At 39.5% G+C, this 23,452-nt stretch overlaps 1 protein-coding gene across 1 annotated transcript in view; it reads right to left on the reverse strand.

Moving 5' to 3' along the window:
• Positions 1-23,452, reverse strand: part of DPH6 (diphthamine biosynthesis 6) — a 259,679-nt gene that overhangs the window by 177,095 nt on the left and 59,132 nt on the right. Inside the window, exons 4-6 of the mRNA XM_056850740.1 lie at positions 23,013-23,086; positions 21,359-21,477; positions 539-600 (exon numbers count right to left, since the gene is read on the reverse strand). Coding sequence (XP_056706718.1) covers positions 539-600; positions 21,359-21,477; positions 23,013-23,086 — 255 coding nt within the window. The remainder of the gene's footprint in view (positions 1-538; positions 601-21,358; positions 21,478-23,012; positions 23,087-23,452) is intronic.

Raw genomic sequence — 23,452 nt, forward strand, 5'->3', positions numbered from 1 at the left:
GACCAGAGCTATGAAAAAACCAGACAGATCTTTCTACAAACTCCAGGTTGGTAGACAGAAATCTAAAAAAAGAAACTAGATTGATAAAAGGTAGGTTGATTAGTGGGTGGGAAGGAGAGAAGGAGGCAGGGAAAGGTGAGGATATGGGGTTGTCAGGATGACAGAAAAAGGAAATAGCACAGGAAAGGGGATACAGGGGAAGGTGAGAAGCCCCCGTAAGTCCTGACGTCCCTACCATGCAGCCAGCACCATGTAACCAGGCCATTATCTCCCAGTATGAAAAACATAACTATTTCCTAGCCATCATTTCACAAATATATAGGTAATTAGCATTTGTCCAAATAAAGTAATTCCTTTAAACACGTTCTGCATGTAGTTACTTATGAAAACATATCAGTAAAGTACATTTTGGCCTAAAGTTTGTTTCCGAAAGTAGTGCTTTAACAACTGTTGTTGGTTATCTCCACATATCACCACTACATGTTTTCTTGTCTGAAGCACAGAATAATGTTTTGAGTATTCTTCAGATAATACTTACTTCTAAAAGATAAGGTTCCATTTCATCCAATGTTTTTCCTAGATGTTTATCTGGATCTAAACCTGCCAAGATGTTAAAATATATTTTAGAGAACAAAGTCCGGCAAGAGCGTCAAATATTACTTTAAAAAAAGAAAGAAAGAAAGCTGGTGCTTTGGAAGCCAGTTCCTGTATATCAAAAATACTGTGGCGGCAAACATAAATGTTCTTATCCAGATCACACTCACTTACTCCCTTTGAACAACTGATTTTCATCCTTGGGAAAAAATAGGTTCATTTCCTTTGCCTTGCACGTCAGCTGGAAAATACATTGTTTCCCTGCCTGCTTTCCATTCAGAGAAATTTCTTCAAGGCGAAAGGGAAAATGGGCAGTGCCTATTTGTGATCATGAAAATAGCCCATGGGTACTATATAGGCAGCCATGCCCAACAGTTTACATGAAACAGTTTAGTGTAAACAATGTACTAGTCTTTGATGCTGGAGATTGAACTTGGAACCTTATGTATACAAACCATGTGAATTATCAATGAAATATATGCCTTCCTAAAGGCAATTCAAGGTGACAGTTCTACACTTTATGAACTTTATGAGCACATGAAGCTAGATGCCTTATCCCAAATCAGACCTTTGGATTCTCAAGGACAGTTCTGTTTACTCTGATTGCAGTGGCTTTTTTGGGGGTCTCATGTAGAAGTTGTTCACCTCACTCAAGATGCTAGAGATTGAACCTGGAACCTTCTGCATCCCAAGCATGTGCTCCACCACTGAGCTATAACCCCTCTCTGATAAGAAAGGGGCTTTTAATTCACTTACAGTACAATCCTGAGAACACTTTCCCGGGAGTAAGCCCCATTTAATAGACTTGAATGGAATTCTAAATAAACTTGAGAATAGGATGGCATAATTCTAAACAGCTCTACTCAGGTTTATTCTACAGGACTTATTCCATCTATGTTCATGGCTTTGATCATATCTGCTGGTAAGGAATTCCATTGAATTGTGTGGGAAAAAAATTCTTGTGTCCATCCTGAACTGCCAATCTGCTCTGATGCAACACGCCAAATACCAATTTTTGATAAGAAGGAGAACGGTGCACTATTCTCTATTCTGCCATTCATATTTTATAAGGCTTCATCATGTTGCTTTTCAGCCATCTTTTTCTTACCTCAGCCTTGTATGTTGAAAATGCTCCCACCCATTGATCATTTTACTTTCCCCTTTCTGTACCTTTTCCATCTCTAGGATAAGCTTCAAAGGTCTCTCTGAATATTTTTTCAGCAAATTTAGTTTTAAAGTAAAATGTAATATTATTTTATGTTAATGTTATTATTTTCTTCTAATAGGAACACTTCTGAGCTCACATTATCTGCAGAACAGCCTGACAAGGCACTGTTATTGGAAATCCAGTCCACTAAAAATAATCATTCAGTTATAAATTCTACTTACTGAATAATGAGTGTTCACAATATTAATGATAAAAATTACAGAATCTTACTTACATTTTAATTATTGATATTTTTGCTCCTCTTAATGATGGATATTAGATAAATAAAGCAAAAAAACCTACAATAAAATTAATCACACTGCATTTTTTTCCTATGTAGGGTCAGTAGGGGTGAAGGGAAGGGAAGAAGAAGAAAACCTGGATGGATGGATAAACCCACAACAAGGCCCGCCATTTGAAAAACTCTATGCAGAATTAGGAAATTAATTAGGAGGAAGAATCATAATTTGCAGTGCTGACATCTATTTTACTTGACTTGCATGTATCAACGGGAAGCAATTATGATTCAATTAAAATATTCAGTTTTATTACTTTTCTGACTGACCTTGAAGTTAATGCCCATTTTATTTAATTGCATCATCTATGAATAAATGTTAACCCTAGCATGTTATGCCCCATTATTTTCAGTACATTTTTCAACTCTCCAAATGAATTATATCAGTCAATTTATTATGCACTGTCAAGAAAGCAAGCAAAGCTTTATTTCTTTAATACAATTCTAGTTCCCAGTAAGGAGAAACATCTTAAAAGGTATAAAATATGGTTTAAGAGTGCCATGTAAAGTTAATGGTACACAATTCCCATGACCTGGAATTTTACTGTAAAATCAGTATGTGAAGGTATTAATAGTACAAAGCAGTGATATTCACTCGGTGGCTCGGGAGCAACATGTGGCTCTTTCGAGCACCACTCTCCAATGTGGAACCTACCAATGTTTCATTAAAGTGCGTAAGGCCCTTGTGATTGGCAAGTGGTTCCCACCTTGAAACAGCTGCTGCCACAGTAACAAATAAGCTGCAGGCTTCCCTGAGGTGCAGACACTAGGGATTATGTATATGTGGCTTTTTTGGTTGATGGCAATTGTTAATGTGGCTCTCCGTCAGCCACAGAATGAGCACCACTGGTATAAAGAATCTAATTTCTGACAACTTTCATAGGAACTGTAGACTTTCCTCCTAATATCATTACTGAAGAACAATTCCCTGCTACTCTACATGCAAAAAACAACGTCAAAACTGTCTAAAAAGATGACTAGGGTAAGACAGGATAGAGGTTTATAAAATTATACATGGCGTAGAAAAAAATGATAGCTGTTTCTCCCTGTCCCATAATACTAGAACTCAGGGCACCCAATGAAGTTGTTGGAAATTTTGTTTACTCATTTTGTTTAGTTCGTTACTAAATAAGTTATTATACTGTATAACTCACTGGCAGTGGACATTGTGATGGCTTTAAACAATTCATGGAGAAGATGTGGGAACCACCATATATAAAAGCAGAAAACCTCTAAATATCAGTGCTATGAGGCAGCATCAGAGGAAGGCCTCAGCCTCTACGCCCTGTTTTTTTGACTCTCCACAACAACTGGTTGGCTACTGTATGAGAATGAGAGACCAGATGAACCACTGGTTTGATCTAGCAGGATTTACTTATATTCTTAATTGTCATGGATTTATAAAACCTATGCTCAGGAGTAAACAGGGAAACATCTTAATTAGAAAATTTGCCAACTGGGATATGCAAAACTTGCTGGGGGGAGGAGACTATATCTCTCTTGCCCCACCCCTGGACCATCCACTTGCTAGACACTGGGGGATTTCACCGTCATCACTCAATTTCCCCCACATTTCACATTTTTCTGCAAACCTGGGATGGCCCCCAAGTTTGCAGGAAAGCATATGTACAAGGCCCCAACCCGTGGATTTAAGTATCTGCAGATGGGTACATTTTGACTATTAGATATATTTTCAACCATAGCATGCTGCTTTTTAGCCGTAACAGTCCTTGAAGTGGGCCACAGTAATAAAATGTTGTCAGGTAGACAATGTTGCCCTGACGGTAACAGACTGGGCATTGGAAAATATAATTTCTAGATTTTGGTAGTTGCATAACCTAAGTATTTTAAGGCACAAAGATACGCCGTTTCTTTTGGCAATCTGTCTTCAGAATACCAGTGTCAAACAAACCCAGGCTAATCCTGTTGCCTCACCCCTACCTCTGTTCTTCCTCAAATGCAGAGAACATGTTTTTTTGCCTCAATTACTGCTGCTTTAAACCAATAGTCCCAGCTCTCACAATTCCCAGAAATGGTGACTATTGGAGATATGGGGAGAGAGGGGAATGAAACGAATTAATCTTGCAGATGTTGCTGCCTTACAAGGTCCACAGCAGTAGCTAGAGAGTAATGCATCTTCCCTCCCCAAAATACATGGTCAGGCTTATCCTTGGCAGTCTACCATTTTTAGTTTTCCACCACAACAACTGCTGCTGCTGCTCTGTATTTCTTCAACTACAGGTAAGTAATTTTAGCTTATTCTTGGAAGGACCCTGTTCAATAAAACAAATGCAAGAGGAAAGTAACAGATCACTTCAGAAGGGTAAAGAAAACATAGGAAAGTGACTGCAGGACTACAAACGTATTTCATTTCATAACGCCAGCCGCTTGTGATGCACTTTGAAAGTCTGTTCCAACTGCAAGTGTGGGCAACATATCCGGAATGTCTCCAAAGAACAGCTCTGAATAAACTATAGGATGAGCAGAGACTACCCACAATTTCGCAAGGTTGTATAGCTACCTGGAATTATTCTGAGAAAATGTTGCTGGCCATGTGATGCTCTAGGTGGCAATTCCCCAATCTGACAACATTTCTACACATAAATTGTTTGGAATAAGCTAATTTTGTCAAAGTCAAGTGTACAACATCTTGTCTCTTTTGAAGAAAAGGGTAGCGTCAGGAAATAATGGCTTCGTTTGATTAATTCTGAAAAAACTCTGAAGAGGAACATCCTGTTTAGCTAAAGAACCACCATGTTCTTTCGGAAACTATAGAGGGCAGAAATCAGTTGCAATAGGACAAAATTCAGGTCCTGTGTAGGTGGAGAACAACAAAAAAGCAGAAAAGACTACAGAGGTCCTTTCAAAATGTGTCTGGTGATGGGTTGTGAAAACACCACGAAGAATTCTGTGGGTGGATGATAAGATGATGTGACAGATAGAAGGACTCTGACAGAAGGCATCAAAAAGTCGTGATGTTTCAGATTGTAGAGAATATCCTCATAAAATGCAAAAGGAGAGAAGATACAAAAGGGGAGAATCACAAGCTGGAAATGCTTGCCATTTAGCAAATAATCAAATTTAGTGGAGGCTATCTGGGTTTCATCAAGGCAAGCGTTACATCAGACCAAATGGAATGGTTACCTCACAGCACTGTATACACTGTGTAATTAACGGCAAAGGAGCAAGATATAATGGTGCATTTGGCTCCTTCTCAGGAAGCAAGTTTCTGATGAAGAGTACATTGTTAGGCTTGAATCAGAGACCAAGAAAGAAAAGTATAGGTTAGATTGCCTATCTAAAGAATGAACAGAGAATTAGAACTATAGAGGCACTTGGTCAGCTTCCACAGTTTCATAAATTTAATCATCAATATATCTAATTCTCGATGTGGCACCATCTGTGGATACTTGAACCACAAATAGACCAGACAGATCTTTCTACAAACCTGAGAAAAGCCCCAAGTTTATAGAAAAAATTGAAAGCTAAAACACACACACTGGGGTGTGTGTGTGTGTGTGTTAAAAACCCTAATATAACAGAAACAGTGCCTGTAGCTTTAACAAACAAATGTCCTGTGGTTGTTGCTAGGCAACCACAACTGTGTTGCTAGTTCAAGCCTTGGTTTCTGTCAGTAAAAGACAGGTGGAGGACCTTTTCCAGGGTTGTTTTGGCCTTTGACGGAGGACTCACCAGGATCAGGCCTGCCAGCAACCACTAGGCAACTTGCTATCACCTGACTACCATGACACCAAGGTCTGGCTGCTTGTACAAAACTGATAGTGCCTTCTTCGTCCATGCGAGAGAAAAAACCTGGTTTGATGATGACTGTAGAGAATTTGTTAGAAGACTCAGAGCTGAATTCTGTCAGTTTAGATGCACTAATCTACAGGCTCATTTATTGGATCTTATTTCATTGAAGTGTGCCTTTTGAATTCTGATAAAGTATAAAAAATGGCTTGTGCTGTGTAAAGGTCTGGCTGCTTGCTATTGTTCAACATCACCCACCCCACAAAAGCCAGTGTAGTCAAGTGGTTAGAGTTTCTGGCTAGGATCTGGGAGAGCCAGGTTCAAATCCCCACTCTGCCATGGTGTTCACTAGGTGACCTTCAGCCAGTTACACATCCTCAGCCTAACCTACCTCACAGGGTTGCTGTGAGGATAAAATGGAGAAGAGGGAAATGATTCAAGCTGCTTTGAGTCCCCATTATAGAGAAAGGTGGGATATAAATGAAGTAAATCAATAATAAATATAGCTGAAGATGGGGATAAAGGGTGAGTTGACGGCTGGAAAGGAGAAAAAGAAGCAGGGAAAGGTGAGGATATGGAGGCTGCCAAGAGGAGGAAAAGAGGACATAGTGTGGGAAGGGGATACAGGGGAAAGCATTGTGTCCCCCCTCTTGCAATTTTTTGAGTTCCCCACTGTGCAACTGGGACGAGCCTGGTAGCCAGCACAGCGCAACTGGCTGGTGGGAAGGAGAGAAGGATCATGAAAAGGGGAGAGACTAGGGGGGGCTTTCATGAAATGGAACGAGGTCCCCCACTTGTTATTTTATATTTCATTAATGATGAAAAAAGTCAATGGACAAAGATCACTATTGATGGAAGATCAGCTGAATTATACTGTAATGGAGTCTGGAGATTACTTCCACAAATTGATTATTATTAGCTAACTGGTAAATTTTCATCTGAATATGTCTTAGCAGGAGGCATGGGCTTCATGGAAAGAGATGAATGACATGTGGCCTCACACTGTCAGCAGAACTTTTACTGACCAGTGGGTAGCCTCGAGGTTTAAGCAGTCTAATTTATTGCACTCTGCTAGACTTGAGGAAACTGCACTGTGCCCTAATTTATTGCACGCTGCTAGACTTGAGGAAACTGCACTGTGCCCTTAAGTTCAGAAATCAAGGCTAGGCGATGGCTGCTTTGGAAGGATCCAAGCCATAAGTCATAGAGTATGTGAGATGACTCTGCCAAGCAAAACATGATTGGAGAAATGCATTCTCTGGGGAGGACAAAAGAAGACAGAGAGTTCCAACTCACACAACATCAACTTTAGAAAAGTGGCTGAAAATGAAATCTCTTAATTACTTGGTTTTTTTTTTTAAGTCAACTATACGACATATGTTCATTTTGTCAAAAAATAGCCAACACTTGTAAAGGTCTACATATGCTTACTTAAATCTATATATAAGCAAAACCCATCATAAAACACCAGACAGATCAATCATTCCAATTTTATTCAAAGTTGTTCTGCTCCACCAACGTACGATACTGCAAAGAAACTTAGTGAATTTTATATCTTTGGTGTTCAAGGGGGAGTGAAAGGAAAGTTTCCCCATCAATGTTGTTTGCAAAATATAACACCCACTGACTCCCATGGCCTACTTTAAAGGAAAAGTTCGGGTGACTCGCTCACATGTTTACCATAGATTTCATTCTATTGCCTTTCAACAAAAATAATTTTTGCTATAGCAAATGGCAAAACAGAAGGGGACAATATGGTTAACCACGGGAGGCACATATAGACTCCAAGTTCTTTTGACATGTGCATATGTAATAAAGCAAGGACTTTGTATGGAAGGGAAAGAAAATTACCAGCATGTATTTATGATAGTATCCCATCTGCTTTCATCCCATTGAAAAGGCTCAAGAAGTATAAGTTGCAGAGAAAGTAAAATAGGATAACAGCATTATCGTTGAACAACCATGAGCCTTTTTCGAAACTTTCTGTATGTATAGGTATACAAGGCTTTATAGTATGAAAGTATTATTATGGGATAAACGTTGTTATATTCTACTATGATTTACAGACAGAATGACACCTTTGGGGTGAGAGAAAGAAAACACTTTTACTGGAAGATGTTTATCTAACCGGCCTATATAAACCTCCAAAGATCAAAACTGGCCCAAAGAACCACACTTATATTTATTTATTTAAATTATTTATAGTCCTCATTTCTCACTGAGACTCAATGCAGATGACACAATGTAAATTCATGTAATCAATAGGATGATACATCTAATAAGCAATGTAATACGAGTATGAATTCTAGAACTTTGAAACAGAGTTGTTGTCTAAACAAAGCATAAGTCATTAACATGACATGTTAAATAATTCTGAACATGGTATTACATCCATAGAAACACAGTGCATTTCCCTGAGCTAATCTGTTGTGATGTAGCCCCATTTCCTTAACAAAAATGCCCTCCTTTCCAATTCTGTTTTATATAGTCTTCCGACTGCATTGTTCAAAGACTGACCAGTGATAGCATACGGGCCTAACACCAGTTCCTTTCACATCAACTTTTGGGCTGACCAAGCCTTGAAACATCTATCACTTTGCTTCCTGTTTTCCTTTAAGTTGTCCAAATGCTGCTGTTAATTGCTTCCATCAAATTTCTCCTTTCACCATTTTATGGGTCTCCTGACAGCGATCTCAGGTAAGTATCTGAAGGATCTCATACTGGCCAAATCCAGAATTCCTCGGGCATACTTTTAAATTTCATATTCTGTTCTAGGGAAGAGGCAGATTGGCCATTTAACTTACCTGGAAAATTCCCTGATGGGCTGCTGGTGGCCAGAAACAAGCCCTAATAGCTCCACCACTGTTTCAGGAGTTGCTTGGGTCCTGCCCTTCAGAAGCACCATTGATCAGCGTCAGCTCACCATTTTGCTCTTCCCACACCACAGAGACAGTGGATAAGCTGATGCTATTGTTGGTGATAGATCACAATGGGTAGCCGTGTTAGTCTGTCTGTAACAGTAGAAGTGCAAGAGTCCAGTAGCACCTTAAAGACTAACAAAACTTCTGGCAGGGTATGAGCTTTCGTGAGCCACAGCTCACTTTTTCAGATACTTCTGGACTCTTGCTCTTTTCTACTGCTATTGTTTGTGTTGCTGGTAAGGTCTAAATTGAAAGCCCCCATAGAGCTGGCTCACATCACCACAGAAGCCACTCGGCTTAGCTTGTCCTGGGCCATTTAAACGTTCCTGTTCACTTCTGTTCTAGATTAAATCTCACTATTCCTCTTCTATGCAATTCACCTCATTTGTGCCTTTGTAAATGCTTCCACCACTTCACTAGGTTATATTTATCCTGTTCTGCTAATAATGATCATACAGAGGATGAAAATGTGAGGAAAGTTGAAAGATGGCTCCTTTGGTGCCATTTCCCCCAAAACACATCTTACAAATATCATTCTGATTATTGTTAACAATGTGAACAGCATTACTGAATGAATATATTGAAGAAATAGGTCTGGGAAAAGAAAGGTCAAATACATTTACATTCCACAGGGCAAGAAAAGGCTACAAAACTCTGCGTACCAGTGTAATTACCATAGTATGAGCTGGCTGAGTGGCAAACAAGGGATTAAAAGAAGCTAGGGGAAAGGTAACATGATATCCTTTACTCCAGAATACTAGGCGTCCACATAGTTTTACAAGAGAATACAATAATAGCTAGGAGTTAAAAGCCATCAGATACGCATGCAAGCCAAATCATTTAAACTAATTTTATTGAAGATAACAGTCTTTCTGAAGGTTCCATATTAAAATGCCTTCTTTTATTTCCAAGATAATTTACTATTAGGAGGATAAAGAAAGATATATATGCATTGCCTTTGCACATGCTCTTTAAAAAGTTGTGATAAACACCTCCTATGGGGGGGACACATTGTGAAATTAAATGCTTCAAAATGCCAAGTGGTTGTATTTCAGCTTTAATATATAATGACTATCTCAGAATTTAGCAATGCAAAAGCATGCTTAAGATGTGCGTAGGAAGGGAAAGGAAGGTATACATATGGGGGAGAGAATAATTTGATTTGGGGGGGGTAAAATTTATTTCCTTCAAGGAATGTATACCTTGAGACCAAACACACATCTGGCAAAGAAGTACAAAGGGGTCTATTGTAGCATGTAGCATGTCAGTCTACTGTAGCAAAATAAAAATCCAATGCAACCAGCATTTCAACAGAGAGTGTCACAATTTTGATGTGATAAGAATTCTGTGAAAAAATCATCAATAAGTATTAACTGAAGGCTGTGGAATCAAAGCAGAATAAGGATACCCCTCTGTATCAGATGTAAGACAACTGTGATGACTTGAAGACAGAGGGCAAGAACATGAATAAAATGGAACACATGCAAATGTTGTTGCCCGTAGCATGGAAGCACTTAGTCATAAAACATCATGATTGGCTATAAAACAGGTGGACAACAAAGCAAGCAGCCAATACCTTGGCCAGCTTTCTGGGACTCTCTTGGAAAAAGAAAACAATGGAATGTAACGGCACGCTATGCTTCTGGAAAACTACCGCAGACCTTTACAGTTAGAAAACTGTGGGTTCAACCTTCCGGATCTGGGGGGAATGCCGCAGTAGCGCGAACAATCGTGCTCCGGGCTTGAAGCGGCCGGGGGGCAGGGAATCCGCCCCCCAACACCTGGCAAGCGGCACCCCTCGAAGAAGGGGGGTTGCTGACTGTGGCGCCGGTGGGCTCCCCGTCCTAGGAGTGCTCGTTGCCTCAGAAGCGGCGACGAGCGCCCGGACTGGTGAGCTGTGGTGCAGGCGCCATTAAAGTCCAAGGAGCCGGGGAAAGCGGCGGAGAGACCTGGATCTTATAAAACAAGGTTTTTTTCACATTCTATGACCTATTAAAAATCAACATCACTGAGGTGTCTAATAGTAACTGGGAAATAATTAAAAGTACTTTGGCTTGGATCTAAAACTCGCAAACAGATCCAAATCGAAACTTGGCTTTTTGCCAGCTGTTGCGCACTTGAAATTCAGTTCTGCCAGTCAAGCTAACTGTTAAAACAAACTGAAATAAAGACTGGAGGGAGTTTAAAGCTGACTGAAGAAACAGATGTGCTAAAGTACTCTCCCAGGTCTGGATTTGGAATCAAGTTAAAGTTCCAGTGTTAAATGCCTTTTAAACTGATACATTAAATAACAAGTTTCACACCCCTTTTTATTGGATTATAAATAACAGCCATTTCAAGTTTTTTTGGGGAATGGGAGACAAAGACAAAGATAAAGAAAAGAAAGATACAGAAAAACACCCCAAAGGACTTATAAAAGATCCTAAACAACTCCAGATTCAGCAACCTTTACCACCCCACAGAAGAGCTTGTTACCAGCCCAGCTGTTTCACCGGCCACCTCACCAGTAACAGCGACACCTGTAGCTACAAGGATAGCACTCAAAAAACCTAATGCTACCCTGAACTCTTTACAAGAACTGTTGACTAAAACACTTCAGGAGGTGACATCAGTGAAACAAGAGGTGACATCAGTGAAGCAAGAGATGGAATTAGTGAAGCAAGAGGTGGAATCAGTTAAACAAGGTCTGAATTAAAATATAGTGGTAGTAGGTCAAAATACAGCTGCCATTTCTGCGTTGCAAGACTCTATTTCATCTTTGACAATGAGACAGGACAAGTTAGAGGCAAAACTTCAGAAACACTCAAAAGATAATAAAGAAACCAGAAAAAGAGTTGATATCTTAGAACTGTCAATGGAGGCAAGTCAAGAGAGAAAAGAAAAACGTGATGACCATACAGCAATGTCAGAAAATAAAGGAGAGCTGGATTCGCATACGTGGCCTCAAAGAAAAACTCAAGGGGAAGGATTTAAAAAACTATTTGGAATTGCTGTTGGCTGATTTTCTTCAGGAAGAGGAAACAATTGTGGAAGGCATGATTGTAACAGCCTATAGAGTCAACTCTGCTTATGCAACAAAAAATAAAGTTCCAAGGGATTGCCTGGTTCAACTCTTTTCTAGAAGTCATCGGGACCTGATTCTGAATAAGCATTACACGAATCCACTTACAATAGAAGGTATACCGGTGAGGCTAATGAAGGAGATTCCTGGAAGACTACTGAGGGAAAAAAAGGATCTTGCAGAGATTGTGGAACGACTGAGATTTAATGGAATTCAACAGATGGGAATATCCGCAAGGTATTTCTTTTCTCTTCAAAGCAAAAAGGTTTAAGATCACAGACACTGTCAAAGCTGAACAATTTCTAAGAAGATATGAAGGAGATCTACGTAAACCATCACTTCAACCATCTAAAGACTTAGTTGGAAAGGATCTCACTGAAGAAGAAAAGGAAGCAGAAGCAAGTGGGGGGGCAAAACCATCGTTGTCAGAGGAGGACTCTCAAGAAGATGGCTCAACTACATACAAGGGAAATTAAAAGGAGTTAGGGGGGTGGGGGTGAGATTAGATTTGGAAAAAAATAATTAAATATGGGGTTTGCTTGAACGTTAAAATGTTACAAATATTGTCTTGGAATGTTAATGGTCTGAATTCTCCAAATAAGAGGAAGAAAATATTTTATCACCTACAAAAATCAAAAGCTAATGTTTTTTGTTTACAGGAAACTCATATCTTAACAAAGGATGTTATAAGGCTGGAGCAAACAAAATTGGGTAAATTATTTACATCATGTAATGAAAAGAAAAAAAACAAATGGTATAGCTATGTATATCCCTTTAACATTAGAACCTAAGATTTTATATAAAGATAATGATGGGAGGATCCTGTTGGTAGAAATTGTAAGTGGTCTCCAAAAAATTGTGTTAGTTGGTATCTATGCACCTAATACTAATCAAAAAATGTTTTATAATAATTTGGCATTGATATTAGCTGAATATGCTAAAGAAAAAATGATTTGGATGGGAGATTTTAATGGAGTGATGGAGCCAAGGTTGGATAGATCAGCAAAGAAGAAAAAGGGTAAATGTGAGGGTAAATTACCAGGTATTTTTAATCATCTTACAGTACAGTGGGAAATGTTTGATATATGGAGACTGGTAAATGGTAATAAAAAGGGATATACTTTTTACTCATCGAGACACTTTTCTCATTCAAGAATAGATATGTTTTGGCTTTCCAAAAGTATTATAGGTTTGTCTGAAAGTCCTGAAATTTTACCCAAGGTATTATCTGATCACAATGCGATCTTGATTACCGTATATACTCGCGTATAAGCCGAGTTTTTCAGCCCAAAAAAAGGGCTGAAAAAGCCGGCCTCGGCTTATACGCAGGTCAATACGGTAGGGTAGGGGAGAGGGGAGGACGGAGGAGGGAGGGAGCAACTTACCGCCGCCGCCATCGCCGCCGCCACCGTTGCCTGGCCCATGCAGCTTCTCCCGGCCAGGAGCGCCCTGTGAGGGCCTCCTGCAGCCGCTGCAAGGCCGCGCGGCCGCCGCCGCCGAGCGCGCCTGGCTCCCCCCACCCTGAAAGGGCCAGGGGAAGCCGGCTGCGGCCTCTAGAAGGCCGCGCGGCTGCCGCCGCCGGGCGCACCTGGCTCCCCCCGCCCTGGAAGGGCCAGGGGAAGCCGGCTGCGGCCGCGGCAAGGCCGCGCGGCCGCCGCCGCCGGGCGCGCCTGGCTCCCCCCGCCCTGGAAGGGCCAGGGGAAGCCAGCTGCCGAGCGCGCCTGGCTCCCCCCGTCCTGGAAGCCTCCTGCGGGGGGCCCGCCGCCACCACCACCGCCTTAGCCGGGAGCCCTGTCAGGTAAGCCTGCGGGAGGGGAGGGGTTATAAGCCGACCCTCGGCTTATACGCGGGTGCCTAATTTTTCCCCATTTTTGGGGAGAAATTAGGCACCTCAGCTTATACGTGGGTCGGCTTATACATGGGTATATACGGTAAAATTAATATGGGGAATAAGAGAAACAAACCTTGGTTTATAAATGAATATTTATTGAAAAACAAGAAAATAGTACATAAGTTAAAAATAGATATACAGAATTATTTTTTGGAAAATGCGGATAAAGGGATCTCAGATGAAATAGTATGGGAGGCTGGTAAAGCAGTAGTTAGAGGATTATTAATACAACAAAACTCAAGATGGTTTAGACAGAGGGAAATGCAAAAGAAGAAGATTTTAGAGGAAATTAAACAGGGAGAGCTAAGAAAATTACAAGATAAAGTATCTAAACAAGAACAGATGGATAGGCTAAAAAAATTACAACATCAATATGAATTTTTAATAACTTCAGAAATAGAGAAAAATTGGGGGAAATTCCGCTATTTTTCAGTTTGGATAGAACCGAATCGACAGCCCTAGGTGACAGTGACTAAGAACAGTTACCTCTATGCTACTATTGTATCAGCTAGTTCATAACCACCCCAATTGTTTAAGGTAGCATGGTATCTGCTGACTTCTAAAATTGAGCCTTCATTGTATCAGGACCAGACAATAAGTTGTGATACTTTTGCAAAGTTTTGTGCTGATAAAATATCAAGAATATACTCTGATTTAGATGCTGGCTATAACATAGATCCATTGGAGGAACTGCCTAATACACCACCTGTTCTATTTATGAACCACTTTGATCCAGTTTCCATGATGGATGTTGATAAACACCTCCTTGGACCCTTATATCTGCAAGACTCTCTCTCTCCCTATTCTCCACCAACCTGCAAATGGGCAAAATCAAAAACTGCCCATAGAAGTGCTTTCTCTGTTGTGGCCCCCACCTTGCGGAATGGTTTGCCTGAGGAGGTCAGGAAGGCTCCCATTCACCTGGCTTTCTGCAAATTACACAAAACTGAATTATTCAAGAGGGCTATTCTATGCAAGTTACTTGGATGAATTATTACTTGGATAAACTATTAGTGACTGTGGTCTATACTTCTGTGAATAGTTTGCTGTAATTTTGCTTCATTTAATATGTCATGGTAACAATTTACTTTGCTTCAGTTCTTTTTTATACTTCTGGTTGGTTCTCCAACCCAAACCCTATTTCATTGTTTATTGAATGTTCGATCCTGTTGATCCACATTCAGTCCCAGTGAAAAAGGCAGACTCTAAATAACATAAATTTAAAAATTAATAAGTCCTTACAGTTATGGAAGTGTAACAACAGCAAGGTTAGGTGAAGCAGACTTGCATGGATATTGTTTCCAACAAACATATCCATGATGGATCAAAAAGTCTAGGTCATCTTCATGTTTTCATGAGTCCTGCTACACAAACACCACAAAGAAGAAATATTATGCAAACAGCCACCAATTCTGCTATCCTTAGCACCAATTATTTGGAATTTATGTGCCCTCTACGTTGCTAAAACAAAGTAGGAGCCATTTTATAAATAGTTCAAAATCTGCAATCAGTTCCCATACTTTTGTTTGTTTGTTTGTTTCATGGACACATATGTTTTAAGAGGAAAGGGGCCATTTTTTTTTGTACAGGGACCCTTATTTATACCTATTCCTCTCTCCCCACTGACTGTTTTGAAACACATTCTTTATAGTTTTGGTCTTTCAGTAGACAAAAGACAGAGACTACTGTGGCCATCCCCAGAGCAGCCCCAGGTATCCACTGACGCAGCAGCTATCCTCAGAGCGCCCCCCACCCCCAGGCATCCACCATCACCATGGCACAGCCCAGGAGCCACACTTGGAGTCTGCTGCTGCCACATCCAGACCCAGCTTGGCTCCCAACGTCTGCTGCCACCTCAGCCTGGTCTGGTCTGGCAGCCGATGCAACTGGCCGTAGCTTTCTATTGCGGCAGCAGTCACCACCATTTCAACAGCAAAGAAAATCAGGAGGATTTAATCCAACCCCTTTCTTAATTTTTATTTTTTTTCTGCAAACTTGGAGAGTACCCCAAGTTTGAAGAAATATCTTTTTGGGGTGAGTGTGCCCCCTATCTGCGATTTAAGATTCCACAGATAGGGGGCACACATGGGAATTAGATATATAGATACATGAAGTAAAGGAGGAAATATATTCTGATTATGCAAGAGCTGTACTCATAATTTTAAAACTAGGGTATTCTCTCAAAACCATATGAAAATGGAATCAAATCGGAAAAATTTATATCATCAGACGCAAGTTCAATCACACTAGTCTTTTGTTAAACTTTTCACACGGAAGAGTTACAAAATAACAAAACCTACATGAAAACTCCATTGGTACAGTCCAAGCATGACAATATGACCTCGTCAATTTAAGCCGTTTGAACATGTTATGGTATAGAAGGCATAAATGTAGCTCAGGCTATAGAGCTGACCATCTCTATTGTAATATGTTGGAAATTCACACTTATGATGACCTCCAGCTTTTTTCAGTGCAACAATACAGTGCGGTAATCTTTACCATAGTTCAGTATGGTATTCAGTAAAAACAGTATCCTAATTTGTCCTTTAGTTATTAAACTAATCTTTTAGAACACTTTTGGTCATTCTATTTCACATGAAAAACTAATATTGCAGAAGCTTGTGCTAAAGGTGTCTATATGAAAAGAACAGCCCTTTAAAGACTACTTTTTTGTCTTGGAAGATCTGAATTAATTTCACTTAGTATTGCTTCAATTTTAAACGTCCTGAGCCCAGCTTTGCTGGGGAGGGCAGGATATGAGATTAATAAAATAAATAAAATAAACTCCCATAATGCTTCCCAGGCTTATGGCTAGTGTTAAAAGCCTATTGTTTATTTCTTTCTAGCTCACTGCTACCAGGATAAGCTGGGCCTGAAGTACGAATCCTGAAGTCTAAGCCTTATGCATCTTCTTGGGAACTACCTAAAGATTTCAATACTCATGTAGGTCCTTCTGTAGCCAATACTAGACACAAAGAGTAGTCCTACCCCTAGCCCCCTCCACATCCAAGATGCTGAATTAATCTTGTGGACCTTGGCCAGCTATAATAATTTCAGGGTGAATAAGCTGTTGTGACATATCAGCTAGGAGAGAGAGATGCAATCTAATTCTCCAGTGAAATCTCACAATTACCATAAACTAATTAAGTGACCTTATGTAAACCACTGCCTCTGCCTCAGTGCTCTTATCTGCAACATGGAAATTACTAGCCTACCTTGCAGGGTTGTTGTCATGATTACATGACGATAATGTGTGTGAGGCGCTTTGGATACCAAAAACTCCATATAAATGCATTATCATCTTCATCTTCATAAGGGGTAGCCGTCAGGCTGTGCTGAAACTGGAATGCCATCCTCTCTTTTTCGTTTACTTAGTTGCCTGCTGCTTTTATTCCTGTGTCCTGCTCTAGTTCAACTTATCTCCTGGATTTGCTTCCTTAAGACTCTGCTGCTGCCCTTTCTGTTAGTATCAATGGCCCATATCTTGGTTAAAAAGCCTAATTTCACCACCTATTATTAGGCACCCTACCTGTACAGGCCTAATGTTGGCACCAGTACTACACAGACACACTCCCAACATCTTACAGCTCTGACATTCCCATCAAACCAGCTTCCTTTTTGTAAGGCTGGCCAAGCAGTAACAGGATTCTGTCTAAGAAAAGCCTGGAGGAAAAACATTACCCTTCTGAAGTAAAACTTACCTTCACCTAATATTAATTTGTAAAGATGGATTTAGAAAAGTGTACTAGAATTAATGTGCATTTACTTGTATAATTACACATTGTCTGTAGTTTTTACACCTTCCTACAGACATCATTAAACTAATGGAAAACAGAGCTATAGGAGGTTGTGCGAGCATGCCAGTGTTGATTAATGTCAAGCTCATGTTACATATTTGCTTATCCCTTTAACATCTGCGCAATGTGCCATCTAATGCATTATCCCTCAGACTTTTAAATGTGTTATTCCAAACACATTTACTGCAATTTAGCTTAAAAGCGCTTTGATTATTCATCTAAAAGGTAAAGTGGTAACCCACACCTTAACTTCTTTGCCACTCGATATGTTCAGCAGCTTCATACCTTAGACCTACTTTAATAAAGCACACAATTATTAAGGTACTGCAGAATGGCCCCAGAGAATACAAGCTCCATTAAATTTGCTTACATCTAATTATGCCTGCCCTAGGCAGGTGAGAAATTTAGTCCGATAAGATCTCTCTTTTTACCTGTAGCCAAAAAAAAAAAAAAAAGAGGCAGCCGTCTTCTATCTAATTACTATCTACAACTATTTATGGTATTTGTGCTTTAAAGGAGTATGCCACAAAGGGCTCTTTGTGTACCAGCAAGTCCATTCTAACTTGCTCCTAGTTGCACAAAGGCAAGTTTATCTTGCTTAAGAGATGACCACAGGTCACTGGCAATCTCACCCCTGTAGCCATTTCCTGTATTGCTCAAGGCTTACCAATTTCTGGAGGATGTTTTATTTTTATCTAAACGGTTTTGGTTTACAAACTGAAATGTAACCTTGTAAATAAATATGGGCCAAATTATAAATACAACTCCAGAGAACGTTCAAAACCAAATCAGAGAGAAAACCTGAATTGATTGATGTGACATGCGGTGTGGTTGATAGGCATTCACAAAGCTTCACAATTCACAAAAAGATTCTGCTACACAATATTACACTCTAAAGAAAATCTTTTTGGTTTTTGTTGACTGAGACCCAAAGAAAATCTTACCCTTTCAAAAGATATTATTTTTAATGAAGGATCAGTTGCATGATGTAAGAAGTGACATAGGTAATTTCTGAACATGGATCTTCTGTAATTTGCTATCAAAGACAGATTTTAAAAAATATCTCTTCCTTTGTATAAATGTTAAGAAAGCAAAGAATGAACCTACGATGGTCTCCTTTTTACTGCTCACACCAGAAGTGCTGTAAAAATAAAATGATTCTGGCAAATCATCATAGCTGAAGAAGAATTAATATTTTATTACACCTTCTAATAGATACTCAAGTTCCAACATAATATATTTTATATATAATAGCAAAGCTGAATTTTTTTGTTAGATCTCGCCCAATGTTACCCTCAAGACATGAACTCTAGCTTTAAAAGTCTGACAAAGGGATAGGAAAAAGAAAGTCTTAAATGCTTAACAGAAATTGTCCAGTTCATACGATGACGTTAGGACGTGATTCATGCCAAGATTATACAACACAATTTATCAGAACTATATTTTTATCCATCCATGTAGAACAGATTCTTTCCTATTATACTGGTCATTCTTTGGTCTAATGGGCCACAAACCTCTACTGACCCCAAAAGCAAAAGGTTCCTTTGTCAAATTTTATATCTAAAACCTCATCTAATACTTTCATGTGAAATACTGCTCCGAGGGCTGTAATTTTGAAATGATGTATTGGCCTATTAATATGTTTCTCATCAGTTTGTGTGGTTACATACCATTCAATAAACCTGACTTCAATACTGTGCTTGGACACATCCTTTTGTCTTTGTGATCAGACAAGCAATCGCCCATAATGGGTCAGTTCAATGTTAAAATCACTACCTGGCCAATGAAAGTCAAACAATGTGTTGATTCTGACTCTACTTTCAAATGAAACTTCAGCCATTCAGTGCCTTTTGTGTGAAGCATCTTTAATAAACTTTTTTTTTAAATCTATAAAGAGTTATTTCAGGCGAGCATTCCAGTTCGCCTGGGGTAAGCACAACTGCCCTTAAAACAACACCCAGAATCATAAGTTTTATGCAGTGCTATGACATCTCCATATTCAGCACATATCTTCCCTTCCACAAGAGGTCATAGCAGGGCCTCAAGTGCAAGTGGTGCAGAACTGGATCAAGACAGCTATACACACAAAAACATTACAAAATCACAGACATCCGACAAGGAAAAGCCTTCCCTCGTCAAACTGCTAACGTTCAACTAAAATCTCTCCCACTCCCCTCCTGTAACTTAAGCTCTTTAAATCTTGCCTTGTCCTCTGGAGCAACAGAGAAAAAAGCTTTGTTCTCTTCCCATGTGACACCCTTCAGGTATTTTAAGGAGGGTGTGATTGTATCCCCCACACTGTTTTCTCTTCTCCATGCTAAGCATACCAAATCCCATCAACCTTTCTTCATAAGACTTGTTTTCCAGCCTCGCCACTATCTTCACAGTCCTCCACTGAATCTTTTCCAGTTCTAATTTGTCAGTATCCTTCTTAAAGTGCAGCACCCATAACTGGACACAGTACTCTAGAGTAGGTCTGTTGAACAGAGTAGAGTGAAACCTTCTCATGATCTTTTGGCTTTCTTTTAACGAGTGATAGCTCGCTGTTTATGACTTTTGTCGTGAAAACAGTAATGACGAAGAAATTCTCAGTGACTCGGATACTTTGCTTTTTATCCATGCAGCCTGATACTGTATTAGCCCTTACTGCAGCTGAATTACAATGCCAAATGTTCAATTTGCAATAAATGATAATCCCAAATTTCACATGTACTAATGCCAAGCCAGGTGTCCTACATCCTACAGAGCTTTGCATCTGGAAAACCCTTTATAGATGCTTATGTATAGACTTGCCACCCTTGTTGTCATATATTCTATTTCTCTTCTGTTTGAGGTTTTGCTATTATTTAAAAAAGGACTGGTCACATTGCCATTTCAGGCTACATGCACCTTTCTGCTGAATTTTTGCTGAGTGCTTACACTGTACTCTGTAACTGTACAGGACCTCCACTTTATACTGTTCATCAGATAGACCTTTGATCCACAGAACTAGAATCAGACCAAGTCTGCATTTTAAACACATTTTACCCCCTTCCCCCACCCCAGCGTCCATAACCTCCCCAATGGGTAAAAATGTGGATGAAGGCAAATGAGGGGGAAAATTCTATGTACTTTCCCTTTTGAACTGCAGCAGAAAATTGTTGCAAGAATACCCAGGAGTAGAGTGGTAAAATTCTAAATGGGATGAAGCTGCAGGCATCCAGTTATAACTCTGACTGGTCTTCGGAAGCAGAATGGAAACAGAATCAAGTACACAACACAATAGGAGGCAGGTGGAGTGGACAGGAAAAGTTATAAAGGCCACAAAGAGAAAAGCTGGGGGTAAAACAAGTCAACGGACATGGGGCATCAGCCTGACAATAAACTGCCCAAATCTGTTTGGACATTACAAAGTTATATATTGGGTAATGCTAGCAAACTTTTTTTTAAAATCCTTTCATCAGAGTTGATTGTACTTTATAGCGATAATGGTCCAATGCCTAGCAAACCATTTGTATCACTCATATATGAGTGAACTATAAACTGTTGCATTATGGATGAACCATTATTGATAAACACAGTCACTGAGCAAATTTAATGATGGCCATGAAAATAGCCTCTTACTTTTTCACTGTCTAGTGTGAAAAATATTTACCATTTACAAGTTCCATTAATTGTTTAGACATACTGTCATGCAACTGCAATTCTTCAGATTTATACTGCATCCTTCACCTGCTACAGTATTCTCTTTTTCATCACATTTTAACGACAAAACAGATTGCCGTAGTTTAACGGCTAAGCATTTTCAGTTTGTTTATTGACATAAAATTATCAAAAGCAAAATACTGTAGTTTAATTCTTACCAAAAGCTGCCACTTTTATGATAATGGCTTCAATATTGGAAGATATCATTTCTTTGAGCAAAATGTCCTGGTTCTGCCGCCAAAGATAAGCCAAGGGCTGTAGGGTAAGCCGTTTGCACCTATTTGAATATGGAAAAATTGCTTTGTTATTTAATACAAACACAAGTTATTTAACTTTTGATCAAGTTTCTTGGGGTATTTCCAATGTCAGATAAACATTTTCTTGGATGACCTGCTTTTAACCTGGCAAGCTATGGACAATCCAGGCCTTATTTTTTATTTCCTGTGACTGGTTGGCCCTTTTATTTCTCCTCGAATCCCCACTCTGCCATGGAAACGTACTGGGTGATCTTTGGCCAGTCACTCTCTCAGCCTAAGTTACAGATTTGCTATTGTGAGAATAAAATGGAGGAGGGGGGAACAATCTTGTAAACAGCTTTGAGTCACTACTGGAAAGAAAATCAGAGTATAAATTATTTTATTTTCAAAGGCACAGATTACCTGTATGAAAGAAAAAACAAAAGGATTTTTTTTAAAAAAAAAATGTTTGCAACCAACGTTTCAAAATTGATTGGAGTTTGCTAGAATTCTGAGGGCAGGGCAACCTGGAACGATGAGGGGATCAAGAGTGGGAGGATGGAACTGGTAAAATACTCCTGCAACCCTCCCCACTGGCGAAAGAGCCCTTGTACGGTCTATAGGAACCAACATATTGTCAGTGCCACCACTGACAAAGCCAATTCAAACCACAACATTATCTATAGTTATAATTCTTAGACAAAAGAGCAATTTATATGAATTGTTAATAGATAAGGTGGGAAGAAAAGAAAAGCATTTCACTCTAATGGCAAGGTACATCAAAATATCACACAAAACAGAGTCAACTCTCTCCAGTCTAGAATATCAGTAGTCACGAACACATAATGCTGCTGTATCCTGAGTTAGACCAGTGGTCTATCAAGGTCAGTATTGCATCTCATACTGGCAGAGATTCTCAGGCAGTGGTTTTTCACATTGCCTGCTACCTACATGATCTTTTTTAACTGGAGATGGCTGGGATTGGTCCTGGGGCCTTCTGTATACAGCCTTAATACTCCACCATTGAACTTCGACCCCACTCTCTCCCTCTCAGCTATGACCCCTCTAAGCCACAGTCCCAATTTTTTTTTACTATAATATCCCCATATTAAAGACCCCATATTAAAAACACATATTAGTCCAATCAGGTCTACATTCTTCAAGCCAGCCTCTACTTCGTGAGACTTATATCATGCTTCTCATTTAGACTATGCAAGCTGACCAAATGGCAAAAAAGGAACAGAAAGAGTTGGAGTATTTTAGAACCTTGACTCTATTTTCATATAGGTTCTTACAAAAGAACTGAATAGGAGTTCTTAATTGCTTTCATTGTAATTTTTATATGTATGCAGATAAGATATACACTACTTTTGAGTATTAATAGCATGCTGTAACTCATATTGAGTAAAGCACAAATTTCTGTTTTACACAAGTGCATGCATTTAAATGCATGTTCTTGGACTAAGAAATTATAGTTTAAGGATATAATCCACAACCACTAAAACCAACACCAATGTTGCCACTCATTTTAATGGATTGTCAATCTGCACTACAAGTATAGGCTAATTTTACTTACACATCTTCCACCCGGACTCGTTGATAGTCTGAAAGAATGGCACCTACTGAAACACCTTCTACATTCTCTTTCTCCTGAAATTTAAAAAAAGTTACATATACATGAACATTCCATATCTACAAAAGAAAACGAAATTAGAAACTTTCATTAGTATTAGGTGTATCTACTCTCCAAGAGGTAATACCTTTGTCTGATGCATTACACAAAACATAAAAGGGGTTGAGGCCTGCATCTGTTGAGTTGAGTGAAAACTCTGCTTTACCCCTCTACTACATACTGATGACCCCAATGTAGCAGCAATTGTATTTCCTGTGTATTGCTACCTGTATCTACAAATTCTTCTCACTGTAATCAATGGGTGCCACTAATTACTGCAGGAGAAAGAAAACTAGAACCAGAAGGCTGGATCCAGACAGCTTTCCTGGATGCTGCTCATCTCA

Source organism: Euleptes europaea, chromosome 6 (genome assembly GCF_029931775.1).
Source record: "Euleptes europaea isolate rEulEur1 chromosome 6, rEulEur1.hap1, whole genome shotgun sequence".
Lineage (NCBI taxonomy): Eukaryota > Metazoa > Chordata > Lepidosauria > Squamata > Sphaerodactylidae > Euleptes > Euleptes europaea.